The following is a 15,939-nucleotide window of genomic DNA, read 5'->3' as shown; positions in this document are numbered from 1 at the left end:
ATAACGAAAAGTGAGAAACACCTGATAAACAGTTGTACGAAATTTTATATTAAAAAACAAAATACATTAATATGTCCTAGAGAAGTTACTCAAAAGCTAGTGAGCAATCTTAACCTCTTTTTTTTCATGTTGTCACGAACCAAACATTCAAAATTAAGGTAAAAAAGAACAGTTCTAAAGTTCATCACTATTCAAACTGTTATCAAAGCGTATACCGCAAATTGCATTTTTCCTCAATAGTAAATATTTATGTTTGATTTTTTACGTTATTCTCTTTTTTGCAAACAATGGAATGTGAATACCAGTCCAAAATATTTATTATTATTCTTTTTTCTCGGTTAATCCTAATGAAATAATCAAACAGTTCGTGGTAACGAACTGTAAGTAAGGAGCGACCCGGCTCAATAGTAACCGAAACTCTAAAAAACGGAATTTTGATACCAATAGATGCATCAAAAGAATCAGATTTTTATGCTTATTTCAAATATATAAGTTTCATCAAATTTAGTCTTACCCATCAAAAGCTACGCGAAAACAGAGAAAATTTGCCTTATTTCTTTATTATTTATTCTTTAAACTTTACTTTTTACTTTTACTTATTACTTTTTTATTATTCTTTATTATTATTCTTTTTCTCGATTTTCCTTGATCAAGCTTGTTTTCAATTATTTTTTTTTGTTTATCGTTCGTAATTTAGTCAATAGATTTTAGCGCGTTTTCAACTATTTTGCTTTCTCAAATGGAATTCAAATTGATTATGAAACTTTTTAAATTTAGACCGATTAACGTGGCCCCTGGCTAATTGACTATACGTCTTATCTCCTACACCTTCGGTCTTGAAAGAAATAATAAAAAAAACAAGTTTTTCAAATGAAAATAAAGAGCGACATTAAAGCAGAAACCGAACCAAAATTAGCCTTGTAATGGGGACGGGTTACCGTCCCCATAAAACCCCCCATTTACGCTAAAGTTCAACTACTAATTAAAAAAATGTTTTAGAGAAAAAAAACATAGTCTTCTGTTAATTGTAAGTCTTCTATTTATGCATTTCCTTTCAGGACATTTGAAGTAAAAACTTTAGTGTTTAAAGCGAATCCGACTAAGTAAAGATTTCCATCTTCGAGGCACTGTGAAAAATAAATATTGTATCAACTTTCTTTTTCTATAAAAGCAATCGATCTTCCAGCTTGCGAGAAATAAAGTCAAACTTTACCTCATAGAGTCTGGGATTCAGAGGGTGGGATCCCCCCCCCGACCTTTTTACGGGATAATTTGTGTTCTTCTTCAGTTTTGATGTTGCTGTTTACTTGTATTCGAGTAAAACCGGGTTTTTGATTTAATTTGATTTGCTTCCTTTCAGAATCACAATTTTAATATATTTCATCCTTTCTTATCGAAATAGCTATTTCGATACTGATGACCATCAGTATCACATCACGTTTTGTCACGATGGAACCCTGGCCTTTCATAACCCCAAATATCATCCGACTCCTAAAAAGGGCATTAGATCTCGTCTATAAACCCCTCTTCTAATATTCTATTGCTACTGATTTAGTTTAACCATTCCTTGTTATCGTATTTTTGGGGAGATAGGTCTGTCAATCATGCAGGACCACATCCGCTCCTCCGAAATTGACTATACCTTTCATAATGTCACTGTACGGTGACGTTTCTTCCAAAGTTCATTGATTAGTTTTTAGACACAGAGCCTATCCTAGATCTATTTGTAAATAGGCCTATTAAAAATGAACAACCATTCATAACTTTTGCCCTTGACCCGATTCAAGGCCTGCCTTCTTGATTGAAATGGCTGCTTATAAATTTTGACGTAACTGTATGTTGGGCTCTGATAAGCCCCGGGGGTCGACAAGAGGAATAATTGTATCATGCGAGAGCCTTTGGCTTTTGCATGATGAATTGTTGTATCATTCCATGTCAAGCTTTCTATATCTTTAGCTGCAGTGATATTTTGTTTTAGAGGGAGATGGATTTCTTAACGTCGTGGTTGTAAGATTGTGCTGCTAAATTGTCACTTTTACTGCTTAGTCTTATTAGGTTAGTCTTCGACGTATTGTAACGGGGGCAAAATGAAAGAAGTAAAAAAGGAATCTTAGATTCTCTAGTTCGTTTTGTATTTGCTGTTTTGTTTTGTCCCTGCTCTTGCTTGTCTGCTTAGGAAAGTTGTTTGAGATTGGGCCGGAATATTAAATGTTTCCTACGATTGACAACGATGTAGGTAGTCTTGTAATTTTCATTAAGTGTGCAATAGAAGTGGCATAATCGTTTGGACCTTAAGACTATTTTGAACAAAAAGGCTGTCTCAAAATTTTGATCAGATATCTTTGGGGGGAGAGCAGCTAAAAAGGGCTTAGGAGGGGGATTGCTGCCCTCCGGTCACGTTTAGTGTATATATATGTGTATACTCAGCGAGTAAGGTACCTCCATAGGAAACACAGACCAAGGGGGAACCTTGTCCCTGGGGGTCCATAATAGAAACTGGGGCACCCCTCGCCTGGGACCGTAAATACAGATGGAGGATGAAGTAGACCCCTCAAATGTACACTCAACAGGGCCCACCGGCGTGTGCACACGTCCCGTGACGTAAACATCTTCGCCCAGTAATGGGTTAAATTGCACGGTGACGCCGAACACCATCGTGGGGGGATCCCCTATATGAGGACAACTGCGGCAGGGCTTAAAATCTAGATCTAAGGACAACGTCCTCTCCAAAGGGCTGCCACAACCCTTTCGGGGTACCTGCAAGACTGGGTACCTTGCGGCCACCTCTATTCACACTTGAGGAATGGCGCCCCTCGAAGAAATTATAGCTTAGTAAGCGACACAGCATTCGCACGGGATCTGATTTGGTATGCTTTGGCGGGTGTTTTCGGGCTGAAAAACCTCTTCCTAGCTAATTTATCTACTATGGGTTGCCTCCCCGTAGTAGCATAATATTTGCAGGCATACATATATAATGAGTCGGAGGTAATAGACTTGAAATTGTCTGGGCAGGATTTCAACTCTTGTTGATAGAAGAGCATCGCCAAGTGCTAAAAACCATGTTGTGACCAAGATGGGTCCAGGATTGCACAAAACCTCCATTCATACTGGAGGTCCCAACAACTTCTTGCAGTCCAGTTCTAAACCGGCTTAAGTGCCTCGGTGTAGACTTGAGAAGATATGTTGGTCCCCGTCCTGCACTGGTGTCCGGGACCATTGCTTTTCCTAAGGCCAAAACAATTTCAATGATTTGGAGAATATGAAAATTGGAACTTGGAATGTTACGACGTTAAAAAATAACTATCGTATCGACGTTTTGACTGACGAATTCAGACAACTTGAACTGGAATTATTAGGAGTTTCAGAAACTCATATCCCAGGGGTAAAAAGCATGAAATTAGGTGATATAGAATTTGTTTACTCAGGCAGGAAGGATGGGGTACATAGACAGGGAGTAGGGCTCATGATGAATAAGGAAGCTGCTAAGTCTTGTTTGGGCTGGGAAGGCATTAATAATAGAATACTAATTGCTCATTTTATGACTAAAAAGTCCAGGGTATCAGTTAAAGTAGTATATGCTCCTGCAGAACCGACTGACGGACATACTATTGACTCAGATGAATTTTACTTACAATTACAGGAGCAAATAGGCAGGGTCCCAGATAGAAATATGATGTCTTTATTAGGAGATTTTAACGCCCAGGTCGGTAGAAATAGGGATAGATGGTATCCTAGCCTACGTAAATTTGATATAGGAATGAAAACAGTAATGCTGCAATTTTGTAGCTATAACAATCTAGTTCTAACCAATACGGTGTTTGGTCATAAAATGGCCCATAAGTTAACATGGTATTCATATAATGCTAAGACGGCAAACCTTACTGATTATGTTATTGTAAACCGAAGACTGGTAGATCTATACAAGATAATAGGGTATATAGGAGTGCTTTTATTGACGTTAAAAGTAAAGATCACCATTTAGTAGTGTCTAGGGTTAACTTAAAGCTGATATTTTGGAAGGGTAACTACCTCCCGGGAAGTTATGATGCTGGTAGATTCCAGGATGAGAATTTGAGAGAAACTTTCCACAAGTGAATACTAAACTGGAAAGTTTAAAATTTGACAATGTGAAAGATGGATGGAATAATTTTTGGAAAGCAATTTGTGAAGTTGTTGATGGTATCTTAGGGAAGAAAGTTGGGAGCGCAGCTAGGAATACAAGTGAAGCTTTATGTTTAATAGATAGGAGAAGGGCTTGTACAAGAATTACCTGAGTGATAGATCATATGAAAATAAGAAGAATGTAAAGAAAGTAGAGAAAGCATTAAAATATGAACTAAGGAGGTGTGAAGTGGAGGCCATGGATAAAATAGCCGAGGATCTGGAAGATGCAGCTAGACGGCATAATAGTATAATATTGTACTGACATGTTAATAATTGACATGTTAATTAAAGAGAGATGGGCAGAACATTTTGATAATGTGCTAAACCGAGATAGAATTGCAGGAAAAGATATAGAGGGAAATGAAAAATTTTGTGATACATTGAATGTGAAGGAAAATTTGTTTTGTGAGGGAGAATTAGCGACAATATTAAAAGGTTTAAAAAAAATAATAACGCCCCAAGTGTTGGGTGTGGTAAATGAGTTTCTTAAATATGGTCGCTCTGAGGTTAGAAGTAAGTTATTGAAGATTATGAAAATAATTTTTGAAAAAGGGAAGTACTTAACAATTTTAGGAAAACCTTAATTTAGCTAAAAAAGATGATAAAAGTGAGTGGGGTAATTATCGAGGCATTAGTTTGATCTCTGTAGATAGCAAATTACTTAGCAATATGATACTTTTTAGACTGAGAGATGCTGTAGACAAAATTATAAGCAGGCACGGATCCAGAACCTTGATTTGGGAGGGGCAGCCGCGTTAGGAGGGAAAAGTGGGACATCACCCCTCAATCTAGAATTTCGTTCGAAATAGGTTTGTTAAGGCCGGGGTTACAATCGACGTAACGTAATGCAAGGGAAAGTAAAAACCAGGTGTTATAATAATTGTTGTAAATTTTTGTGAAGGACGGGACGCTAGTTAGGGGTCCATGAGGTGTGAAAAAGCCTATTTGGTCCAATTTGCCATGATTTTTCATTTTCGAAAATTTTACCAACCCTAATTTTTTACGCAATGTAAAATACATTAAAAAAATGATTATGGCACGATATAATCACACTTAGGCAGGTAGGTCCTACTGGTCTCTTGGTTGAAAGCACATATACCCCAGTAAGGCCGCTGTGATAACACCGATATAATTAAAAACACTAATCAAATAAATAGTAATTACATCGTGCAGCAACTATTTTTTATATATTTTTATATCACAACATCACTGCCAAAAATCTATTGATAAGTTAAAAAGGTGTAATATCATATTTACGATCTATATACAACATAGTTACAAAACACATCATTCCACAGAAGTAACGGCTTTATGTTTATTTTCAGATGTAACTTAAAGAAATAATACCTAATGAATTATATATTATGGTGCAACTTTAGTGGTGTTATATTATGGTGCAACTTTAGTGGTGTTATATTATGGTGCAACTTTAGAAAAAGAAAACGCATAGAGTCTTTTCATCTTTTGTCCTTACATCTAAAAGCCATCATAAATTTGAAAGCTTATATATACAATGTATTGCGTAAATAGACTCCAACTTCTTATGACCACGATAGTGGTGTTATTTTGTGTGGATTTTGCTAATATCCCTAAAAATCTAAAGGAACAAAATCTTTATCGAGTTCGTTAATTACAAAAATCGGACTAAGGTGGTAGAAATAGGAAGGGCTTTTTCAAAAGCAGAAAATCCACTATTGTCCCTTAATACAAGGGATACACCATTAATTTAAATTTATTAAAATGAGATTTTTCTAAAACTTATGCTTGGACACATTTTTAATAGAACCATTTTAAAAGTCAAAGGTGAAAAAAGCTTTGGCTGAAGAGAAAAAGAACATTTTTATTAAGCCAAAATTTATGTTTGAGCTATGGGGTTAAACGAGAAACAACATCTCAATTTCGTTATTTATTAGTAAAAGTAGATCAAATTTGTTTATGTCAACATGAATCAGTTAAATAAAGCGTACAATTTTTATTTGAAACTGTTTTTTACAACTCTGTTAATACTCATGAGCCCAGTTTGTTTTTTTAAGCCGACAAGAATCAGCTAAATGATGCTAACAACTGTTGTTTAAAACAGTTAGGAAAATGAAAGGGAAAGAGAAAGAGATAATGGTAGGGAAATGAGGAGATGCGTCAGGTTGGTCCGCCTGGACTCCGGCAGCGTAAGTTAGCCACCCTTACTTTTAAAATAAGTAACGGTGCCACCGTTACTTTTATAGTAAGGAGCCGAGCTCCTTATTTAAAACAATATTTTTCCTTCTCTGGCTCCTTATTTATTGCAGCCAAATGGCTGAATTCAATATTATTATCGAAATCTAGGCCCTCCCGTTGGCCAACCTGAAAAGGATTTCTTTCAGTTATGTCTCTCTCAAATTCACAGCAAATAGTTTATAGGACAGAAGAAAGACCACGAAGCGTTAGAAACCTTGTAAGGTCAGAGTAAGTTTGGCCAGTCTTGTTCCTGAAAAACTCTTTATGATGAAAGTTTTGAGAAATAGAGGGTAGAGGCTGTTGCAATGTAACTCACTCTGCAAATGTCAATCCCGACCACAACTTAGTAACACAATTTACACTACGTGTAATTTAAAAACCTTTTTAGAAATTATTATAAACTATCAAGCAAGAGAAATAAACTATAGTTTATAACTATAGATATATAGTAACTACTTGCTATACAAAGTAGACATGAAACTTAAAAAATACCGAAACTCATTCGTTCCATCTGCTATTCCTTTTTCTGAATCAAGAAGTAAACATATAGATATATACGCTTCATTCTTTAATAATATAAATAAAATGGAACTTACCGTGGCAAACTTTACCAAGCCAGATGTAAAGCAAAATAAGACGCACAAACAATTAGCCACCGACAGACAATTTGTTTTTTTCCGTCTCCGGAGAGCACTGATAAGTGTTACCATATCATAACGAACCACAACCAGGGATGCCCCCCGGTGAGGGAAAAAATCATTAGATTTTAGTGATTTGTTTGTTGGTTTAGTGATTTTCTTCAATAGTCTAGTAATTTATATGCTGATTTAGTGATATTTTGTTTAGGCAATATAAAAACCACTAGAAATAGAAATAGTGATAAATCATTAGGGGTGGCAACTCCAGCCACAATACTGTCACCGTCGACAACCTCCTTGCTCATGGTTTACCCTCCGCTGGTTTTTTTTCTCACTTCACAGAAATGTTTCAGTCTTACGTACATAACACTGACTGTGTATGAATAATTTTACTGTTTGTGATAAAATTTGAAAACGATGGGTATTTCTCAGTTTTTATTTCTCGAATATAAATTCTTAGTACTCAATTTTATAATTTAGTAAGGAGTCTTAAAAATTTTGTTTGGAGGGGGGATAGCCCCCGTCGCCCCTTTCTTGACCCCTTGCTTGGTTATAAGAGAAGAACAGTGCAGTTTTAAAAGGGTAGAGGATGTGTGGACCAAATTTTCCCTCTTAGGTTAATAATTGAGAAGTGCCTGAATCATCAAACACCTTTAGTCCTCAGTTTTATAGATTATGAGCAAGAGTTTGATTCTGTTGACAGACGAGCTTTAAGGGAAATGGGAACTTCTTGGGAGGGTTTAAAGATGAAGGCTTTGAATAGATTGGGATGGAGGAGAAGCGTGCGTAGCTGTGTTGGCCTCAGGCGGCTTGGTGCTGCGGTGAGTTGTTATTAGTAGTAGTAGTAGGCTAATTAACTAAATTAGTTAATTTAATTTATATATCAAACAGGATCAAAATCACAAAGATTTTGCCGTTGGGTGCGACATTCATTGTCCATACTAGAATATTAGCCAAAACCAGATTATCAAGTCAGATTAAAATTGAAAGGGGTCAAATTCCTCCCCCGTGTGCAACATTCATTATCCTTTCTAGAATAATAGCGAAAGTTTTTAAAATGAACTAAATTTACCTGACTGCTTCCACTCTACGCCCAGTACGAATGAGCTCAATAAAATCTTGCTTTCTCAAATGAAATTCAAACTGAGAATGAAGCTTTTTCAATTTAGAGCGATTATCATGGCACCAGGCTAACGCAGTAGCTGTTTCTCTATTCAACAAACTAGTTTCAACGGCTTGAGCCACCAAATAAATATCTATGTTGGTTAAGCTCTTCAATTGTAGATTATCATCAATCAATTTCATGGCAGTAGCTAAAAATAAACTGAATTAGTTTCAACGGCTTGAGCCACCAAATAAATATCTATGGTGGTTAAGCTCGTCAATTGTAGAGTATCATCAATCAATTTCATGGCAGTAGCTAAAAATAAACTGAATTAGTTTCAACGGCTTGAGCCACCAAATAAATATCTATGTTGGTTAAGCTCTTCAATTGTAGATTATCATCAATCAATTTCATGGCAGTAGCTAAAAATAAACTGAATTAATTTCAACGGCTTGAGCCACCAAATAAATATCTATGTTGGTTAAGCTCTTCAATTGTAAATTATCATCAATTTCATGGCAGTAGCTATAAATAAACTGAATTAGTTTCAACGGCTTGAGCCACCAAATAAATATCTATTTTGGCTAAGCTCTTCAATTGTAGATTATTATCAATCAATTTCATGGCAGTAGCTAAAAATAAACTGAATTAGTTTCAACGGCTGGAGCCACCAAATAAATATCTATGTTGTTTAAGCTCTTCAATTGTAGATTATCATCAATCAATTTCATGGCAGTAGCTAAAAATAAACTGAATTAAATTCGATTAAATTGAATAACTAAAATTTAACAGTTAACCGAACAAAATTAAATTCATGGCAATCACTAAGAAATAAACTTAACTGAATTTCATTCAACCGAATTAATTACAACTAATTGAAATTAATCAGTTTTGTGCCAGTAGCTAAAAAGCAAACTTATTTAAACACGAATAAATTAAAATTAGTTATTAATTTAATTAAATTGAAAGAACGGCATGGCAGTTAGGAAAAATAAACTTGACTAAATGTGATTAAACTAATCAAAATTGTTAATTAATTAAATTAAATTAATTCCATAGAAGTAGCCAATTAATAAATTGAATCGAATATCATTAAATTAATAGCTATTCACTGAAATAAATCAGTCTTGTGGCATTAGCTAAAAAGTAGACCAATTTAAGTGTGACATAATTAAATTAATTACAATAAACTATTAAGAAGTTAAATTTAATCAACTTTATAGCAGTCGCTAAAAATAAACTGAATTGAATATGACTAAATCAATTAAAACTAATAATTATCTTAATCAAAACTAATTTAAAGACAAAAGTTAAAAATAAACAGAACTAAATTTGACTGAAATGAATTAACTGAAAATTAATTATGAATTGTATTAAACTGTATCAATTTCATCACAGCAGCTAAAAATAAACGAATGAAATGTGAGCAACCTAATTAAAGTTAATAATCAATTGAGTTGAATCAATTTCATGTAATGGCTAAAAGATTAATTGAATTATATCAGGCAAAACTAAGTCAATTAAAACTAAAATTAAACAATTAAATTTGGCCAATTGAATTAACTCAGTTTCATGGCAGTAGTTATACATGAACTAAATTAAATGTGTAAACATGAAAAAGTTCAAAGTTCACATTATTCCTGATAGAAAGAATCATGGGTATATACTTTTGTCTCCCTCAGTACAAAAAAAGAGGAGTATTCACATGAAAACAAAACACATACTACAACTTTAATAGGACAATAAGGCAACACGTCCAAACAACGATCATGTTCAACCGGGGAAAAGTGACCGGATCAGTTCACTAAAGTGAATGAATTTCTTAAAAGATACACCATAAAGTCAAATCTTTTTTTTAATGGAACCTCTTTTTTATCACACAGATAATTCTGTGCTTTTTTAACTAAAGACTTATACTTTTTCCTCACAGCACTGGGTTCATACTTCTATGCATATCTGTTTAAACCTGCAAGCCGGTAAATATCAGTGGTGGTCCTGACCTCTCTTGTGCTCTGGGCCAAATTTTGATTAGCACAAGCCCCCCCCCCCTCCGTCTCCCACAAGATTTTCAGGCCAAATTTTAACACAATTTTAAATTGTTAATAAAATTATTTTCAATTTATTAATTAGTTAATAATTATTATTTTTTATTATTTAAATTATTTAATTATTATTCATTATTTTAATTTAATTATTATTATTTCATTAATTTTTATTGATCTATATTTATTTAACCAATTAATTAAAGGTTTATTAATTACTTTCATTAATAAACTTCACTCTCTACTTTATTTTAATAAAAATCAAACTTTAGAAATAAGAAAATGATTATAACCGTTAGATTATTTATGTGAAATTTTGCGCCTGGTGCAAGTATCCCCTCTGTCCCTCCCCTAAAACCCTCACTGGTAAAGATATATTACAAACGCTTAGAGAAAATCCGAGTAAAAACTAAAAAGTACTATGGACAGTGAAGTTGAAATCTGGGTACTTGTATGATAAACGCCCTATCTAATGTTGTTCATTCATTGACAAATTATACAACCGGTTCTTTTTTCGTTAGTTTTTTTCAGCTTAGCGTGAGACAAGAAAAAGAGAAGTGACAGAATAGATGAAAAATAAAATTTGGGCTATATATTTGCACATTAGGGGGATGGGTAAAGTATTTGGACAGTGTGAAGTTAGAAAACAATTCTTACTACATTATATGCAGAATAATTGTACCAAACACATTAGGCATGCAGACCCGCTATACTTTACCCACACACCCCCCCCCCCCCCTAATGTGCAAATATATAGCCATAATTCGTTTCTAAAGTATTATATTTTTATCTTACTTTGGTATATTTCATTAGGATTGAGCGTCAGAGAAACACATTGGAAGAACATTAGATAGGGCGTACATCATATAAGTACCGAAACCTAATTGTCTTAATTGATTAAATTGAAACTTATACAATCTTAAAATTAAAAAAAAAAGGAAATTCCAATTTTAATGCAATACCTATACACTTGAACTTGAATTGATCCATTAGCAAAATAAGACAATACATAGACATATTCCCGTACTGCCAAAATACCCGAGGCTATAAACAACCATTCGCAGATTTTGAGAAATAAATCACTTAGCTAAATTATCGCATCGAACAGGACAAATACCTTATTCACAGAACATTAAGCAAAACTACTAGACAAACAACAATGCATAATCTGCAGTTAAGCACGCACATGGAATTAAGTTTTTGGTAGTGGCGGGCATAAAAAAAAGAAGGAAATATTGGGGGAAAATAAGATAAAAACATATGGCACAAAATCGCTTAAGACGGCACAGCTTTCCTTCGAAGGAATCACCCAAGATACTAGGAATCACCTTGAGTAGTTTTTGGGAATCACCAGTTTGTTAATGTTTGAGTTAATGTTAATAATAAATTAATATTTTTATTAACATTTTAATAATGAAAATATTAATAATTAACATATAATAAAATTATTAATATATTATTAATTAAGCTGTTAATAAATAATAATTAAATTGTTAATGTTTTCAATTTAAACAGACGAATAGTGTTGTCAAACTTAGTTTATTAGTTTGGCTTATTTATTTTCGCTGGTCAGCGTTACGACACGTAAGAAACATAAAAAAGCCCTAAAAATGTTAAAATTTTGAAACAACCAAAAGAAAAATCCAAAGAAATTGTGGTTTTTAGACCTAAGAAACGTCAAGGAACAAAAAATACTACATTTTGTATCCTTGGTACTTCAGGATATTTAAAATTATGCCACTTTATTTTGGGAAGACTAAAGTTATTTTTAATTAAAATTTTTATTTGATTTCATTTGAAATTAATTTTTTAATATATTTCACTAACTTATTTAATTTCTGATTTACTTATTTTATCAATCTATTAATTTTTTATGTACTAATATTTCTATTTTAGTTAATACTAATTTATTTAAGTGAATATTTAATTTAGCATTGATAATTTTTATTTTATTTTTTAATTTCATTTATTTAGATTTTAATTTAATTAAAACAATTTTGAATTTTTTTTGGAAAACTAAGAATTTTTTTTTAATTACTGGGAGAGAGCCATCGGCTGTATGAAGTGTGTCTAGATAGATCATTTCTTATACTGCCATACAAATGAACAGAAAATCGAACGCCTTTTGAATTTTTAATCTCTACTCAACTTATTATTGAATAGGATGAAACATTTCTAATAGAAGAATACAAAACAAGGTATATCACCGAATCCAAAGCATGGAAGACCTTTGTTAGGTATTCTTTTGTTAGATATTCCCATTGAGCCCGAAATTGATATCTATTAGCACGGCAACCTTATTCAGGCTTAGTTTAAATGAAGGGAGATGAGTGATTAATTCCCCCCCCCCCTGCACACATACTTTTACCTATACTTTTGTGAAGGTCCATAGACAGTTGGACAATTTAGGCATTGAAACACATTCTTTCAGGCTTGTGATACCTCTCCCCCCACACAATACCTACCAACCATCTTTAATAATAGCTGATGCGTAATCATTTATCACAGCACAGAATTTCACGAAAAATCTTGGAAATGAACTTAGTTAGGGCAAGGATTAAGATAATAAATGCCAATGTTTAGTGCTTCTCTTATATGGACTACATTACTTTTCAACCACAAATGCCCCACAGCACAGCTTTAACCATTTAATGCCTTTGTTTGGTGCTTCTCTTATATAGACTAAACTACACTACTTTTCAACTACAAATGCCCCACAGCATAGCTTTAACCATTTAATGTCTTTGTTTAGTGCTTCTCTTATATGGACTAAACTACACTACTTTTCAACTACAAATGCCCCACAGCATAGCTTTAACCATTTAATGCCTTTGTTTAGTGCTTCTCTTATATGGACTAAACTACATTACTTTTCAACTACAAATGCCCCACAGCACAGCTTTAACCATTTAATACCTTTGTTTAGTGCTTCTCTTATATGGACTAAACTACACTACTTTTCAACTACAAATGCCCCACAGCACAGCTTTAACCATTTAATGAATTTGCTTAGTGCTTCTCTTATATAGACTAAACTACACTACTTTTCAACTACAAATGCCCCACAGCATAGCTTTAACCATTTAATGTCTTTGTTTATTGCTTCTCTTATATGGACTAAACTACACTACTTTTCAACCACAAATGCCCCACAGCACAGCTTTAACCATTTAATGCCTTTGTTTGGTGCTTCTCTTATATAGACTAAACTACACTACTTTTCAACTACAAATGCCCCACAGCATAGCTTTAACCATTTAATGCCTTTGTTTATTGCTTCTCGAATATGGACTAAACTACACTACTTTTCAACCACAAATGCCCCACAGCACAGCTTTAACCATTTAATACCTTTGTTTAGTGCTTCTCTTATATGGACTAGACTAAATTACTTTTCAACTACAAATGCCCTACAGCACAGCTTTAACCATTCAATGTCTTTGTTTAGTGCTTCTCTTATATAGACTAAACTACACTACTTTTCAACTACAAATGCCCCACAGCATAGCTTTAACCATTTAATGACTTTGTTTATTGCTTCTCGAATATGGACTAAACTACACTACTTTTCAACCACAAATGCCCCACAGCACAGCTTTAACCATTTAATACCTTTGTTTAGTGCTTCTCTTATATGGACAAGACTAAATTACTTTTCAACTACAAATGCCCTACAGCACAGCTTTAACCATTCAATGTCTTTGTTTAGTGCTTCTCTTATATAGACTAAACTACACTACTTTTCAACTACAAATGCCCCACAGCATAGCTTTAACCATTTAATTCCTTTGTTTAGTGCTTCTCTTATATTGACTAAACTACATTACTTTTCAACTACAAATGCCCCACAGCATAGCTTTAACCATTTAATGCCTTTGTTTGGTGCTTCTCTTATATAGACTAAACTACACTACTTTTCAACTACAAATGCCCCACAGCACAGCTTTAACCATTTAATGCCTTTGTTTGGTGCTTCTCGTAGTTTAAATGAAGGGAAATGAAAAATTAAGCACTCGCTAATGTTTTTTGGAGAAAACTAAGAGACAAGAGTGGAAATTCAATATTGGTATGATATACTGACCAATCATTGGTCTTGATTTACAAAGCAACTATACTCATCAACTGTGCATGCATTAATAAATGGAAAAGAATGGGTTCATTCACCATATGAATATATAGCAGGCCTCTAATAAGTAATTCTATAGGTTTGTTAGAAAACTGAAGAAAAGAATATTTTTGTGTTTTGTGTAAGTCAAGTTTTCCAACCAGCCTTAAGAACGACCTAGCAGAGCTTGGCTATGAGTTGGCTACCTAGCAGAGCTTGGCTCGGCTATGAGTTGGCTACCTAGCAGAGCTTGGCTTGGCTATGAGTTGGCAACCTAGCAGAGCTTGGCTTGGCTATGAGTTGGCTACCTAGCAGAGCTTGGCTATGAGTTGGCTACATACCAGAGCTTTGCTTGGCTATGAGTTGGCTACATACCAGAGCTTTGCTTGGCTATGAGTTGGCTACCTAGCAGAGCTTGGCTCGGCTATGAGTTGGCAACTTAGCAGATCTTGGCTTGATTATGAGTTGGCTACCTAGCAGAGCTTAGCTATGAGTTGGCTATCTAGCAGAGCTTGGCTACATAGCAGAGCTTGGCTTGGCTATGAGTTGGCTACCTAGCAGAGTTTGGCTTGGCTATAAGTTGGCTACCCAGCAGAGCTTGGCTATGAGTTGATATAGCAATGATAGCTATTTTATTTTATTGATACGTGCATAGTCACAGGAAACTATAGAAGTAGCCTACTTGTCAAATAAAAAAAAAAATACTTCTTGAAAAAAGGCAAATCAAGAAAAGAAGGAAGAACGGACGCAAATCACAAACCAATACCAAATTTCCACCCATTACTAAAAATTTCTGAATGCAATCAGCACCATCTATATGAAAACAAATCTCTATATTTTTTTAATGTGAGAAAAAAATTCAAATTTATGATTGCATGTCACCTCTTGTTAAAATATAAACTTATTTTTTAATTTGGATTCATTTTTAGCATTCATTTTAAAATTGCTAAAAAATTTCCATGTGACCGTCTTCTTTAAATATAAATTTAATCTCGTATGTATATTAAAGAAATTAACACTTTTAAAGAGTAAAAATATTTAAATTCATCTACTCAAGAAACAATCAATGAAAACATTAGTATTTTTTCAGGTCATAATAAAGGGCTCACGAAATGTTATCAAAGGGAAGGGTTCAGGAAAATTCAACCAGGTAATAAAACTCAAATTTTACCGATTATTTTTCTGTAACAATGATGGTTGGTTCGATTTTTTTCTACCATTCTGAAAAAAGAATTTCATCAACGAAAAACTGTCACCTAGCCAATGGTAAGGAAGATAATCTTCATATCTGTAGCTATATCGTTAAGGCTGTGTTCCACAGACTTGTCATTAAAGAAACAAAACAGAGTTCAGTTTTCGACACAACACCTTAGATTAGATATCCTTTTCCCAGACCACACTGCCTTTCTATGACGAAACAAATATCCCGATTTGATCGTTTATTTGTTTCGTAACAGGGTTCAGGCATAACCCCTCCCAGCCCCAGGTAAGTAATAACCATACATTCAGTGCAGTAATATCCTGATCGAAGAAGATGTTCGACCAAAAAGCGACCCAACTTAGTTTTTTTCTATTCCGGCAACAGACGGGTTGCATTTAACACTTACCATAATACCCAACAGGAGCAAACTGTTCAAGAAAAAAGCAACCTTTTCTTTCATTGTGGCAACT

General features: G+C 34.0%; 1 protein-coding gene across 1 annotated transcript in view; it reads right to left on the bottom strand.

Moving 5' to 3' along the window:
- The window catches only part of Kaz (E3 ubiquitin-protein transferase Katazuke), a 66,851-nt gene that overhangs the window by 14,486 nt on the left and 36,426 nt on the right, over positions 1-15,939 (bottom strand). Inside the window, exon 4 of the mRNA XM_089093726.1 lies at positions 8,089-8,329. Coding sequence (XP_088949852.1) covers positions 8,089-8,329 — 241 coding nt within the window. The remainder of the gene's footprint in view (positions 1-8,088; positions 8,330-15,939) is intronic.

Source organism: Artemia sp. Qi Xiang Cuo, chromosome 8, assembly GCF_049724085.1.
Source record: "Artemia sp. Qi Xiang Cuo chromosome 8, ASM4972408v1, whole genome shotgun sequence".
In the NCBI taxonomy this organism is placed as follows: domain Eukaryota; kingdom Metazoa; phylum Arthropoda; class Branchiopoda; order Anostraca; family Artemiidae; genus Artemia; species Artemia sp. Qi Xiang Cuo.
Note: the sequence above shows the minus strand (reverse complement) of the source record. Positions and strands in the feature narration are given on the sequence as shown.